Source organism: Poecilia mexicana, unplaced genomic scaffold (genome assembly GCF_051168715.1).
Source record: "Poecilia mexicana isolate PSO_F unplaced genomic scaffold, ASM5116871v1 scaffold_23, whole genome shotgun sequence".
Lineage (NCBI taxonomy): Eukaryota > Metazoa > Chordata > Actinopteri > Cyprinodontiformes > Poeciliidae > Poecilia > Poecilia mexicana.
Window position 1 is genome coordinate 1680538 of NW_028263392.1, and position 14449 is coordinate 1694986.

The 14449-nt window shown below is 41.7% G+C and overlaps 1 protein-coding gene across 1 annotated transcript in view; it reads left to right on the forward strand.

Annotated features, from left to right (window-relative positions):
• syn3 (synapsin III) overlaps positions 1-14449 on the forward strand; it is a 33884-nt gene that overhangs the window by 13321 nt on the left and 6114 nt on the right. Inside the window, exon 3 of the mRNA XM_015004032.2 lies at positions 7675-7766. Within this exon, the coding sequence (XP_014859518.2) occupies positions 7675-7766 (92 nt within the window). The remainder of the gene's footprint in view (positions 1-7674; positions 7767-14449) is intronic.

The window sequence follows — 14449 nt, forward strand, 5'->3', positions numbered from 1 at the left end:
TCCTTTGCTTGAGGCAGAAGCTGACTCCCACTTTAGAGAGAGCACTTCACATTTTCTGGTTGGCAACAATCACTTCTGACTAAAGACTCTCCCATACTTCATTCGCTGCCGAACAGCTGATGCAAAATGTTTAAATTTTGCACACTTTCCCGCCGCAGTATCCATCACCCCCCAACCTGCCGAGGTTCCCACCCTGTCATTGCATTCTCCATCTTGCACATGAAACACTCAGAGGGAATGCCAAGCCTTTCTGCAGACAGCCTCCTTCATGGACAACAAGGTTGCAATTTGTCCAGGAGCTTTTAGCCATTTGACAGGAAGAAATTCTCAAAAGTAATCTATGGGGTATGAAAAACAGGATAGTGGAAGCGGACTAGTTCATGCAAAATATCGTTGCAATCACACAATACACAAATGGTTCGACCCAGGCCTTGTGCCACGAAGGGGAGGTGGACGCTTCCCTGCAAACAAAGTCTCATGCAGTTTTTGTCACACATCTGAGAACCAATTTCATCACTTCGGGTCAAGCGGAGGAGCCGACTCTCATCCTAGCGGCTCAACACTCAGCAGTGAACGACAACAGGACCACATGAGGTCCTGAGGTTCCCAAACTAGGCACACTTGTCTCCATGGTTACGCTTTATTTGCTCATTTGCAGTAAAACGCCTTTGTCTTGCAGTCCTCCGTAGCCCACATACATGGAGAACACTAGAGGAGCTCAACAGAAATTAAATCATGTGTTTTCACCAGTTTTTGAGGACCCTTTGGTTCTTGTAAGATCTGAAATTCTGGAAGTCTAGTTAGAAAATGGAAGAAATGAAATGCTTTTTCTTGCATTTGGACCGCCTTAGGGCAAACCTTCAGTATATGGACTTGTCAAAACTGAACTGAGATATTCTACACTAACTAGAAATTCAATTTTAGACCCGTTATTGTACAAGTGAAAACAAAAGTCTCATCTCTTTCATGTGAACTCGGCGTTTCACTTTGTCTTCACTTGTACCATCATCGTTACACCCTCATTAGTTTGTTATATCCGAACCAGATTTTGTGTCAGTGCTACTTTCTCATCATCTCTACCGTTTGTGTTTGGTACCTCAGTCCCAACTGGAACAAGGGTCACCTCTGTTGTTTAGGATCTTGTGGGGCAACATCTGCTCAGCAGCCGTGTGGCCTCACAGTTATTGATGCTTGTTTGGGTTGCAGCCATGCCAGCTCCCAGGCAGCTAGCTGGATGTTATCAGTAGCCCCTTTTACTCCAGCTGATTTTCACCTCTGATAAAAGGAATCTGTGCAGAGCGAGCTCCTGACAGATGATTTGTTACTGATTGCAGATATTTGATTTATCCAATTGCCCTCACGCCCCTAGAGTGAAATTCTATAATTTAGGGCTTTGGAAAACGTAAAATTCACAGTACTTGGCAAAGATTAGCCGATAATAATTTGGACCGTGTGAGTAACTTACTGTAATCCTGACTTTACAGTTGAAGTGGTCTGTGATTTAGGTTATTTCGAAATTACAAAAATTACAGATCTAGTGACAGATACTGCAGCCCAAGCTGATGCTGTGTGACCCATGTGTTAAATCATTCTGATGTATTCAGTGCTGCAGAAAACTCCTTTAATTTCACCCAGTCTTTTGTTTATTTAACCATTAGAAATGCAAAAAGTATCTGGAATTTATTAAAATTCATAATCATATTGTTTTTTTATTTACAATATTAATTTAGTTTCAGATTTAAGTAATGTGAGATTAAATAATTCAATATTTAGTTTCTTGAAATATGTAGTTCCAAATTAAATATCTGGAGCTAAGCAATATGGACAAAAATTTCACAATATATTCTTGTGCATTGAGCTGTTCGATCATTAATTATTGTAGCATAATATAGTTCCAAATTAAAAGTTTAGTTTCAAAAATGGTATCCATTTCAGTACAAATTTAAAGAACAAAAGAAAATAAATTGTAAAACATAAATAACTCGTCTTAAAAAATCTTCACAAGCCGAACATTGAATTTCCCTTAAGAGTTGAAGGAATTAATAGTAACACACTTTATCAAATAACAATATACTAATGTACAAATCGTATTTGGAGGAACTACTGTTTATTTAGTCTGGCAATCCTCTGGACGGCTATGAATTTGGTTGTTCCCTTGAGAAAAAGACATTTGCCTGTCTGCACTGTCGAGTACAACGTTTGGTGTGAGGCTTTCTGTCAGGAATTAAGCTTAGACCTTTAGCATATCAGGACATTTTAGGACAATTTCATGTCCCTGAGTTTCTAAGAAGAGTTTAGGGGAAACCTCTTGCTGTCGGACCCTGACAGCACACCACTGCACAAAGCAAGGTCCATAAAGATATGGACAAATGTGTTTGTGGAATAATTTGACCAGCCTTCAGAGTCCTGACCTCAACTCAATGGAACACTTTTGGGATGAATTAAAGCTTAAACTTCATGCAAAGCATCGTAATCCAACATCGGTGTCTTAACAATTATTCAGGAATAAAAAGAATTACTTGTAAATTTCTCCTTTATTTCTCTAATTGGTGTTAAAACACTATGTCTACTACTGTACCTGTTTCTGTTGAGTTCAAATTGAGTTAAACTTGTTCATAACTCCGAAGCCAAACCTTGGCTCTTATTAGCGGCAGATCAAAAAGCCGTTCTGAATTGGCCGTGGATGGAGCTCAGCACATAACAGTCAGGTCTGAAAGCATTTCTTCGATGTATCACTTCCTGTTTTCCTTTCCCAGGGCGAGAGCTGCTCCGAGACTAGTGTCTGAATGAGTAACCATGATGGTATCCATGGTGCTGAGGAAAACCTCTCCTCCTGGCTCCTGGGCCTTCTGGGCACCAACCACTGCATCTGTTACTGCCCAATAACAATGGCTGTTAAGTCTCCTCTCATCCTTAACCATCCAATCAGAGAAGCCAGGAAGTTGCCCGCTCTCTTGTTTTGTTTTGCCACAGCCAAAGTCAGCGTAGGTCTCCATGTTTGGGATGGGATTAGCTAAGAAGGAAGAATTGACTTGGGTGTGCAAATTTGCTTAGGAGTGTCTGAGCATATTCATACATTCACTAGATAGAAGTGGGAGTTTATCTTTTTATTTTTTTCCAGTGGAAAGAGGATTAACATTTGCACATATATTTCAGCTCCCACCCCCACATAGTGTTTAAATAGGTTAAAGCAGAGGTTCCCAAACTGTGGGGCGCGCCCCCTAGGGGGGCCGCCGTGTCATTGCAGGGGGGGCGCGGGAAGCCGTCTGGATGGAAAAAACAAAAACAAAACATGAACACTGTATGCGCTGGGTTTTTACCTTAGAATGGCCAACTCTCTGTTATTCCTATGTCAATTTGATACAGTAGAGGCTTCCACACTTCCCATATCTTTGTCCTCTGTCACTTTTATCAGCAGTTAAAACTGTTTAATCCGTTGTTAACATGTTGTAACCTGTTTTTCCGAGCCGCCTTTAAACGCAACATGAGCGCTACGACGCTCGCGCTGGGTTTCCACCTGTGAAGGAGACCTGCTGCTGCTGGGCGGAGCTACGTAGGTTTGTGTTAGAATCACGGCAGCAAACCAGCAAAACGCAAAGAACTTTTCACAGTTTTTCCCTCCAAACTAACCGACTGAGTTGAGTAAAGCTGTTGGATGCAGGTAATGTTAGCTAAAAGATGACTAGCTAATATCAATACAGAACCTTAAGCTTAACAAGCACCTTGTAGGCTACCAATGTTGGTGTCTATTTTCAGCTACGTACATTCATTTTGCCCCCAAAAAAGTCGATGCCCCCCCCCGTCACACGCGTTGTTTCAACCAGACAGCCATTTGTAATCCATAGGGGGTGGGGGGGCGCAGAAAATGTTTGGAAACCACTGGGTTAAAGCACTGTGATTGGGTGTTGTAGAGAAACTTGCAGATAATACTTCCTCTTTATATGGATTCAAGGCCGTCCAAGGTTGGACAAAGCTGTCTTAAAATATCAAATGCCAATCAAAGCACAGAAAAGTGTAGAAAGTAACCGACTGGACTTGCTGTTGGAGGATAAAAGAAGCACAAGTTGTGAAAGGTCAGTTTAAAGAATAGTTTCAATCTTCATTATGTTTAAAAGTTAGCTTCCAGTTTCAGCTTGACTTTGTCTTGTTATTAATGTACCGTCTTTACATGCAAATCAAAGTCATTTCAATGGATTTTGGATTTATCCGGCACATGTTGTCTGATCACATGGACGAAAACAGAGATGCACAACAAGGCAATCACGCTCTCATTTCATTTATTTAATGAAATGAGAGCGTGATTGAAACATTTTAGAATAATGAGAAACAATCAGAAACAAAACAAAACAAAAACAAACCACAAATCTGGAGAACATCTGAAAACTCCACACAGAAACACGCCGGCCAAGATCTGAACTGGCAACCTCTGAGAAGTAAAAGATGAGTCATTTCATATCAGCTTAGGTCTTAAGTCTGTCGTATGTTTGGGATGGCACTCTTTCAATCTGTTGATAAGAAGCATGACCAAGCGAGAAGTCCTTGTCGACATCATGACTACAAGCCTTATGGACACAGAGCAAGAAGAGCCTGTTGATGTCATGGCTATTAGCCTTAAAGGCAAAGAGGCATTGATCACATCATGACCATTAGTCTTACAGGCAAAAAACATCATGTTGGTGTTGGTGTCATGGCTGTTAGCCTTAAGGATACAAAGCAAGAAGCACTTGCTGGAGTTTTGTCTGTCCACATTTTGGACACAAACTAAGTATTTGTTGCTGAAATTCTACTTTAAGACCTAAAGCAAGATCTCCATGTTTGTGTCATGACCTGATGTGTTGGTTAAGGAAGGAAGAGTCAGCATACGGCTACTTTACCTGCAACTTTTCATGCAGTTAACTGGATTGCTTAATAATACTCATGATGAGATTGTTGGCACTGCAAGGCCAATTGTGAAAGGCCAAGAAACCTTTTGGATACCTGGATCACAACAAGCTGAAAGAATCAATCTAGGACCGACCAATAGGGCAGAGGTCATGCAGGTGTGATTCTCTGTTGCTGCGTTCTGATGGACAGTACGGTCTAAAATGGCATAATGAAGAGAAACTGAGGCTCTTGATAAATCTGGCGTTACATAATCTCAACGCACTTTTGTGACCCTGCATGAGGATCAAAAGGAAATGACAGAAAACAAATTGACTAGAGCAGCTTTTATGTTTTATACCGACCCAATGATTTTCCCGTCATAGAAAAGTAACAGTCTGAAGTTCTTCCCTATGCTTCATGCAAATGTTTCCAATACAACTCGGCCACAGAACGTTTCTCCCTCACGCATTTAGCTATTTATTTAGCGAGGCAGTCCAGAGCTTAATCCATCAAGCCTTAAATCGTAAACCTAATTCTTTGATTAGTGGAGTGCCAAGTACCGTTAGCCATGTGCGGTGCATGTGTGCAGAGAAGTACTTCAATATGCAAATTTTGCTTTCGAGATTTCCCCAGAGACTCGGTGGGAAAAGTTTCAATAGAGAGAAGAAAAATTGAGTTTGTAAAACGTTGCATAATTTGAGTGATTTCTTTAAAAACCAAAAAACGATTCATGCTCATTGGCAGAGCACTGTTGTTTGACATTAACAGCAAAGCAGATAACTCTTCGCTCCGGTTTTTGACACTTCTATGGCTTATAATGTCACTTGATCATTTATCTGTTGAGATATTTTGATATTTTATGGCTGCACCCAGCAGAATTAAGAGTCAGTAAGAGACTCTCGGTCCAACATTTACTCAGGCTTCTTGCGCTCACTTTTAAATGAAATGCAGCTGTGCTTTCTGCACGGTGTTCTGCTGGAGCGTTGACCGGGACCTGCCCATCTGAATTTTTGTTTTCCCACACATGGTCAGCAGGCTATTTGTGCAGGGTCCATTTATTGTGCCATTTGTGTCATGTCTCATGCTTTGAAGGAATGTAAAGACCAACAAACACCAGCTATTCCTGCGTGAGGTCAACCTGCTGCCGTTCAGCGTACCTCCAGGGAAAACTCTACCTGGTGCAAAGGAATGATGGAAGGAATGCTGACCAGCTGCATCCAGAAAACTTATGTTGTGTGGAAAGCCAGAAAAGAAAGGGAGTTTGAAATGGTTTAGAAATGGGAAAAAGAATTATCTGCTTGCCGATGCCACTGCCCTGTTACCATCATCCTGGTGTTCAGAGCCACCAGGGTTAGCTGATCAATAGACCTCAGGGAGTGAGATGGAATGTAAGGCGGGGTGAAGCACAAACACTCACATCTGTTTGCCAGAAGGAGAACTTTCACATTTCCACTTGTCTCTACATCTATTCAACTCCAACAAATCACACAAGAACAGTTTAAATAGTTTGACTTTCTAATTCAATTTCAAAGCGAGTAGTGGAGTCTTGCTTTAAAAATGATTCAATCCATCCTATGTGAAATATACGGCTAAATCAAGAAAACCATCTGAAAAGTTTAGAAAAAAAAAACAGATCATTGTTTTGCATGCAGAGGTAAAAGGATACAAAAAGAAAACAGAGGCCCTGAGGTTTCAGTTTTCACAGTTAGATACTGAACACTCCAGCGCTCTGTGCCTGACCACTACTGACACCAAAACAGAAGAGGAGCCGGCTCCAGTTTGCTCCCAATTGTACGTGTTGATGCCAAAAAAGGGTTTGAGGATTTTGCTCAGTGGAACGATGAAATGAAAGTGGAGCCGAACTCAAGACGGGGTCAGTCTAGTATCAGGAAACCCTGGCAGAACGTGTCGCTGTCTGAAAGCACAGAAGCTGCAGCTCCACCAAGTTCTATGGATACCAGAGTGGCTGTCATGGTGGTAGAGACTACTGAAAAATCACAGGCCGGTTTGATTGTCAGCAGGGGGAAATCAGGACACTTTTTTTGTTTGTAAAGTTTTTTTGAGGGGTTTCTTGTTATTTTTTTTTTTTTTTTAGATTTTTTGGGTCTGATTTGAATAGCAGGACATGCCCAATGTGTGATGAAGATGTGAATGACTTTTGGAAACTGAGTTCCACATACAGTGAGCTTTTGTCTGTAGACTTAAGCTGGTAAAACAGATTGTACGTTACAGCTTCCTGCATGTATGTTAAACTTGTATTTCTTGAATTTTCCCTTCATGAAAACATTTTTTTGGAAGAAACAAACCTTAATGGTCTTTTTTGTTTGTTCTTTTGTCTCCACTTTGGTCAATGCCATCTATACATTTCTTGAATTTTCAAATGTTTTTTTTTTTTTTTTTTTGCTTGTTGGTCCCACACATCCTAAGATTCCTTTCCCAGAAGTGGAGTTGTTGTCCCTTCCTTTTGAGAATCTCTGGGAGTCTGAGTGAGTCATTAAGTAGCCAAGCTACGGCCTTTCACAAGGCCCTCACTGTCCTGGAGGCCAGAGACTGGGGATAACTCAATTTGCCTTCTCCGACCAGCTCGCTCTGTCTCTCCCAGTCTTGTCTTCTGCTCAACTCCGTGCAAATGCAGAAAGGCATGGTGACGTAAGAAAGCAATTTAGTTTAACGTTATGTAGACGTATTGCTGTCAACAGGCCAAAAGAAATAGTGTTGAGTCAAGGGGTTCATCTGCGGCACATACATGTGACCTCATGCTTCATGTCGCTGTAAAAATCTAAACTTGGGTTTTGCTTTTCGGTTTCCCAGGCGGAGTTCTCAGAGATCAACCTGGCCTCTTACGTCAACTCAGGATGCATGGTGGACATGCAGGTCAACAAAGGTGGCTCCAAAGTCGTCAGGTGAGTTATTAGAGGTAACGCTCAGGAGAGATGGTGCAGTTTTGTCAAGGAAAACAAACAAAAGAAGGAAAAAAACCTGAAAAATCACAGTTGGAGAATGAACTTTGTCGAGTTTCTGATGGCACAAATTATTTCTTCACTGTATCCAGTCATTTTAATATTCCTAAGTGACTAGTCAGACTTTCTGGACCAGGACTTGACTGGTTCAGGTCTTACCTAAAGAACAGGGACTTCTTTGTGTTAGTAGGTAACTTCTCATCAGAGCAGACAGAAGTCAATACAAGGTTTAATCCTGGGATGATTTAACATCCACACTGGCTCAGGTTATCATAAGAAATTAGAGTAGTTACCATAGCTACACAGATGATGCACAGCTCTACATTACGAGAGCATCACTGAACAGATGCTTAGAACAGATAAATGTGTGGATGTGCCAAAGCTTTCTTCAGCTGAACAGAAACAGAACCAAAGTTATTATCTTTGGACCTAAAGAGAAGAATCTAGAATCAATGCACACCACAACACATTAAAGGTCTGCTGTTGTATCAACCTTCCAGATCTCTCAGGTCTTCTGATTCTGGTTCTGCTCTGCATCCAGAACCAGAACCAAACATGGAGAAGCAGCATTCAGCTTCTATGCACCACAAATCTGGAACAAACTTCCAGAAAACTGAACAGCTGAAACACTGAGTTCCTTTAAATCAAGGGCTAAAAACCCGTTTGCTTAGAGCTGCCTTTGATTAATAATAACCGGAATATTGATTAAGTCTACTCCTCATTATTGATGATTTTGAGAATGGCATTTGTGAAAATGTAATGTTTGCTTCTCATTTGCTGTTAATACTCACCATATACAATTATGTTATTATGTAAAGCACTTAACTTTCCTTATGGCTCAAATGTTCCATACAAACAAACCTGTCTTGAAAACATTTGAGGTCAGTAATGGAATGAAAAAGTGACCAGGCATGAGCGCCATGCAGCCAGGAGAGGGACTGCTTTGTCTGGTGAGGTAACTGCTGAGAGAATCACAGATAAACAACAGATTCTGGTAGGAAAGATGACCTCATGGTGCTGCTTTATCTGAATGAGTGCAGCACAATATGCCAAACTGCAGTCGTCATGGCAATTTCAGGGGTGTGCATTATCGCAGTTGCAAGTGGCCTGCTTGAAGAACCAAAAATTTAGGATAAACTTTTAGTGCCGTCCATTTCCACACTTGACGTATATTTTTAGTGTTTGGGTTAATTGGTTTGTGTTTTACTGACGTGCATCATAACTTTAAAGCAGGTGGAAAAAGTGCTGTCTTTGCATTTAGTTGTAGGTGACTGTAGCTCTTCTTGTGCTAGCTGGTCTCTTTAAAACATGAAGAGATGAGATGAAACGATATTGGCTGAAATGACCCACAATACAGGGTTCTGTTCAGCTGAGCCGACATCAGTTCTCGTTGTCACAGTTGTGTGACAGAAGTTGCGTCTTTTTTTTCTCAGCCTCAGGTCGTCCGTCCCTTCTTGTCACAGCCTCCCTGGTGAACGTTTCACCACCCTCTGCATGTGAAACTATTGTGAGTTTGGTCAGCATTTTGTGGGAATGTTTGTTTATGTGGAAAACAGACCAAACTACTCAACTTCCAGAATCCGTTTTTTCAGCCACAGAGCAGGATGGATAGTTTAGGGGAACAATTGTCTGAGGCTGAGAGGAAGTAAGTACTGTTGGACTAAAACACCGAACTCTTCCCGCTCTGTTCTGGTCCGATGCAGCGGATAAACATCCCACCAACACGTTCCATGTGTTTCCTTTGGGATTCCAGTAACATGGAAAATAAAATGTTGTAACTCATCAATCATTATTTCCTCCTCCGAATTTGTGAACTTGTAATAATGGTTCCTCTCTGCTGTGATCACTGTGTTTACTGATGTAAACCATCATTATGACCAAACTCCATGATGTAAACCGTAGTGGGAGGGGCTTCACAGGAGCTCGGCTCGGCGTGTTTTGACGATAAAAGGTGTGTGTGAAAACAAACGTCCCGAAATCATGTGATTGATAATTGATGTATGACTTCAGTTTGACCAAGGTCGAACAATTCCCTTAAGGGAACGGATTCCTGACGGGAACTGTTGACTGTTTTTAGAACCACATTTTTCTCAATTTACTCAATAACATTATAACATGATGTCAAGCTCAAAGAAAGTCTATTTAACATGATACTGCCCCTTTAAGCAGTTAATCTTTCAGGGTTGGACTGTATTAGATCTACTGTAACTGGCTTCCCTGCTCTAGCTAAAGTAGAGCATCCCTCTCAAATATGTTTGCAACACATTATATCTCAACAGTTAATAAAATTGGAGCAATGCTTCTCCTGCTGATTTTTAGGACATTGCCTCAGCAGAAACATTTTAGCCTTTATGAATATTGCTTAAATGTTGGATCTCAGCCTCAGAACCACCCAGTGACAGGAAGGGGCCTGACTGTGTCCTGAGGACAGTCGTCAGCTCGGGGATTCCAAAGCAGCCGACTTAACAATGAAACCTGTTTCCAGCCCTGACACTGAGGTTATTGTGTGATATGGAATATTTTTTTCGTGAAATCTCAGTAATGATAGAACGGCAAAATTGTATTCAGATGGTGTGACTGCTGCCTCGCTCACAAACACTGACGTTCACCGCCAAATTACTTTGCTTATCACTTATGACTCTGAACTGGTCTACAAATAGAATAATGGTCAATTCAAGCAGCCGGTCCCACCGGGACATGACTAATAACGCTTAGTGGTCCCACAGCTATAAAGTCAGAAGTTCAACTTCTAGAAGTTGCTTTTGTTTCCGTTTAGTTGCCGCGTTTCCTCCCAGAAAGAGCCGCAGGGGAATAGCTTGGATAAAAGAATTGGCTAAAAACTCAGCAGACCCTTCAGATCCTTCCCATTTCATAGATTATGTCCTAATTATGTCTGCGACAGCCGCGTGTTTCATTCTGCGCCAGAGGAATGCATAAACACCAGCTTCCCAAGCACAAATTAAACACACGCCATGTGATTGAGTTTTCTTTGAGTGCATGTGATCATTCTAGGATGGCACTCACACACACACACACACACACACACACACACACACACACACACACACACACACACACACACACACACACACACACACACACACACACACACACACACACACACACACACACACACACACACACACACACACACACAAATGCCGGGTTTATTTTTTAAGCCATATTTAAAGCAGGCTCCTACTTTTCCACGTGTCTCCTGGCCGATGTGACCCTTGACCCCTCTGTGCAGACATGCTGCCCTGCGCTGGCTCCACCAAGCAGCTCTTGTTCTCACAGTTCTGTGGTTTCACTGCTCTCACACTTGTCCATGTGCTATGCATTGTAAAAAAAAGAATGTTAATGTAGTGTCAGAATACATTAGGGAGCAACCAGGGTGGAAAGTAAACACTTGTTCTGTTAAGAATGATTAAAAGTTATCAAAAAGAAAACGGCATTAAGTGAAAATATTATTTACTGTTGATATTTTATGAAATTGCACTTTTGGTTTCAGTGTCACTAGACAAACTCACACTCTGATGTGGGGGATGGGGGGACAAAAATACTGAAACCCAACCTGTCTGACACAGTGGTGGAGAAAGTACTCAAAAAATGTACTTAAGTAAAAGTACAAATACACAGGCAAAAATGTACTCAAGTAAAAGTCAAAGTACCACATTAACATTTTACTTAAGTAAAAGTAAAAATACTTAAGTATTAAAAGTAAAAGTACTTGCTGAATACATAACATAATCGCTAATATCATTAAGTGTGCCAATAGTATTTAATTTGAATACATCATAAATGTGCCATTTTAATAATGTCACAGATTAAACATGTTCTTATTGTGTTTATTCTCTGTACGAGTTTAGACTTATATGTGATTCTATGCATCATAATTTCAGGGATGGAAACATCTTGTTTCCTGTCCTAACATAGCATGAACTTCATTAGTGACATTTATTTAGAAAGAAATCCAACTGATGGGGGATGGAACGAAGGTGTGGGGGGGGAAGACATGCAATCGAGGAGCCACGTAGCAGAGTTGTAGTCAAGACCACCGAACCTGAGACCAAGACCAGCGCCCTGCGCTACATTACGGTAAACGACACTATGAACACTCTCCAATGGCGCAAAGATCTGTCCAGAAGAATCGGATCGTTCCTGAATGTCATATCACTACATTGCACTTTGGTCACAGCGTTGTCCCATAAATGCGACACCTCAGTCAACACCTCCACACAATAATTCAGCGCATGAGTGACAACTTTTTTTCATCGCAGATGCAACATGTGTCCCTGTACAGCTAGCTTTGCTAGCATCACTTCCACAGATCTTACCTTTTTTTAAGCTTTCCTTCCAAGTGACGCTAAAAGTTGGACGAAGTCCCCACCGTCTGTGAAAGCGAAGCGCTGCTGGTTTTACATGTAGCCATATCTTATGATTTATGCAGCTATTATCGATTAGTTAGACATCTTCTCCCGCTTAGAGCAGTGCTTCTCAATTCCAGTCCTCAGGCCCCCCTGCTCTGCATGTTTTAGATGTGCCTGTATTTCACAACAGCTGATCTAAATGATTTCATTACCTCTTCTGCAGGTATCAAGTGCTGCAGAAGCTTGTTAATCACCCATAGATTCAATCCAGGTGTGTGGCAGTAGGGAAACACCTAAAACATGCAGGGCAGGGGGGCCTGAGGACCGGAATTGAGAAGCGCTGGCTTAGAGGAAACCACTGCGCATGTCTGGAGCACCGTGTGCGAATAAAGGTGGAGGCGATGGGTGACAACAGACACCAAGTCAGAGGTTCCCAAACTGTGGGGGCGCCGTGTCATTGGAGGGGGGGGGGCGCGGGAAGCCATCTGGATGAAAAAAACAAAAACATAACATGAACACTGTATGCGCTGGGTTTTTACCTTAGAATGGCCAACTCTCTGTTATTCCTATGTCAATTTGATACAGTAGAGGCTTCCACACTTCCCATATCTTTGTCCTCTGTCACTTTTATCAGCAGTTAAAAGTGACAGAGTTTAATCCGTTGTTAACATGTTGTAACCTGTTTTTCCGAGCCGCCTTTAAACGCAACATGAGCGCTACGACGCTCGCGCTGGGTTTCCACCTGTGAAGGAGACCTGCTGCTGCTGGGCGGAGCTACGTAGGTTTGTGTTAGAATCACGGCAGCTAATATCAATATAGAACCTTAAGCTTAACAAGTACCTTGTAGGCTACCGATGTTGGTGTCTATTTTCAGCTACGTACATTCATTTTGCCCCCCAAAAAGTCGATATTGGCATTGTCTTGGTATTATGCATTATGTATTTTCCAGGCACATAGTGCCATTTTATACCACTATATGCAATAAAGTATTGAGTATCTGCAGCTATAAAAATGCTGCATAAATCAGATATTACAAAGAAATTCCACTTTGCAATTTAACGCCTTAAAATCAGGCCTCTGTCTCTTTAAAACACTCCTGTTCTTTCTAACACTCTGCCTTCAGGAAGTCATTACAACATGGCTCCTTTATTAACCCTCCAACTACATTTTAACCAGAGCTGAACAGAGAAGTAGCTCCTGTAATGAGCTCAGCTGATGCTCAGTTCTACCAGGTGTTTGCTAATTGTTTCTGGCTAGTCTGAAGGAGATAAGTGAGGGGAGTTGTGAGGGAGGACTGCTCTGTGAGGTTGATGGTTAGAAGCATGGAAACCGCAGCTTCAACATGCATGAAACGCATGAAGCAACATGCCAACTTTGTTAAGACATTAAAACATGATTATCAAGCTAAAAAAAAAATCTATTGTACATCATACAGCCCCATCCAACACTAGCCAACTAGATGGTAAATGGTGTCACCTGGGCAGTTTGGAGAGCCCTTACCTTACCCCTCTTTTCTCAAATTTGAAAGTGCATCAACCATAATGCCAGATCATTTCCTCTAGTTATTGTGGAAAAATAAATCCCTCTTTTTTAACCAAAAATCAAAAAATGTAACATCCTTCTGGGTTAATCTGGGTTTTTATGTGAGGGTCTGATGATTATTTAGGGTGTGTGAATGTGCTTTCCTCAAGACGCATGTGAACATAATGACAGACCAGAGGAGCTTTGAGACCCACATTTATCATAATACATGTCAAACATCACTGTACCAGCTATTGGAAGGAAAAATATCCTTCAATGCGAATGTTCCTTCAAATTTACTCAGTTACTTTTCAGCTTTATTACTCAGTTTTCATTGGATCGCTCCAACATCAGCAGGTATAGACAACATCAGCCTTTCCTAAGGCAGAGTGTGACTGACACAGACTCAGTTTTACCTGCGGAATATGAAAACAAGCAAATACCTGTTGTCAAAACCGTCTGTAGCAATTTGCTGAGTGTGCAACGTGGCATGTGTAGCGTAGCAGAACGGTATGCCACAAAGTACAGTAGTTGTGGCATGTTGTTTCCAGATGAAATTCTGCAGTCAGCCCTTTGGCTTCTCTGGCTCTCGCTGCCAAAACCTCCATCAAGCTTCTCCGCTCAGAGTGGGAATGCTGATCTGGCCGAACAGCAGATGACAGCAGCCAAAGTATGAGAAGCCTGAGAGCAGCCTGTCTCCTTTCTGCCATAACCACAGATTCCCAGCTGTACTAA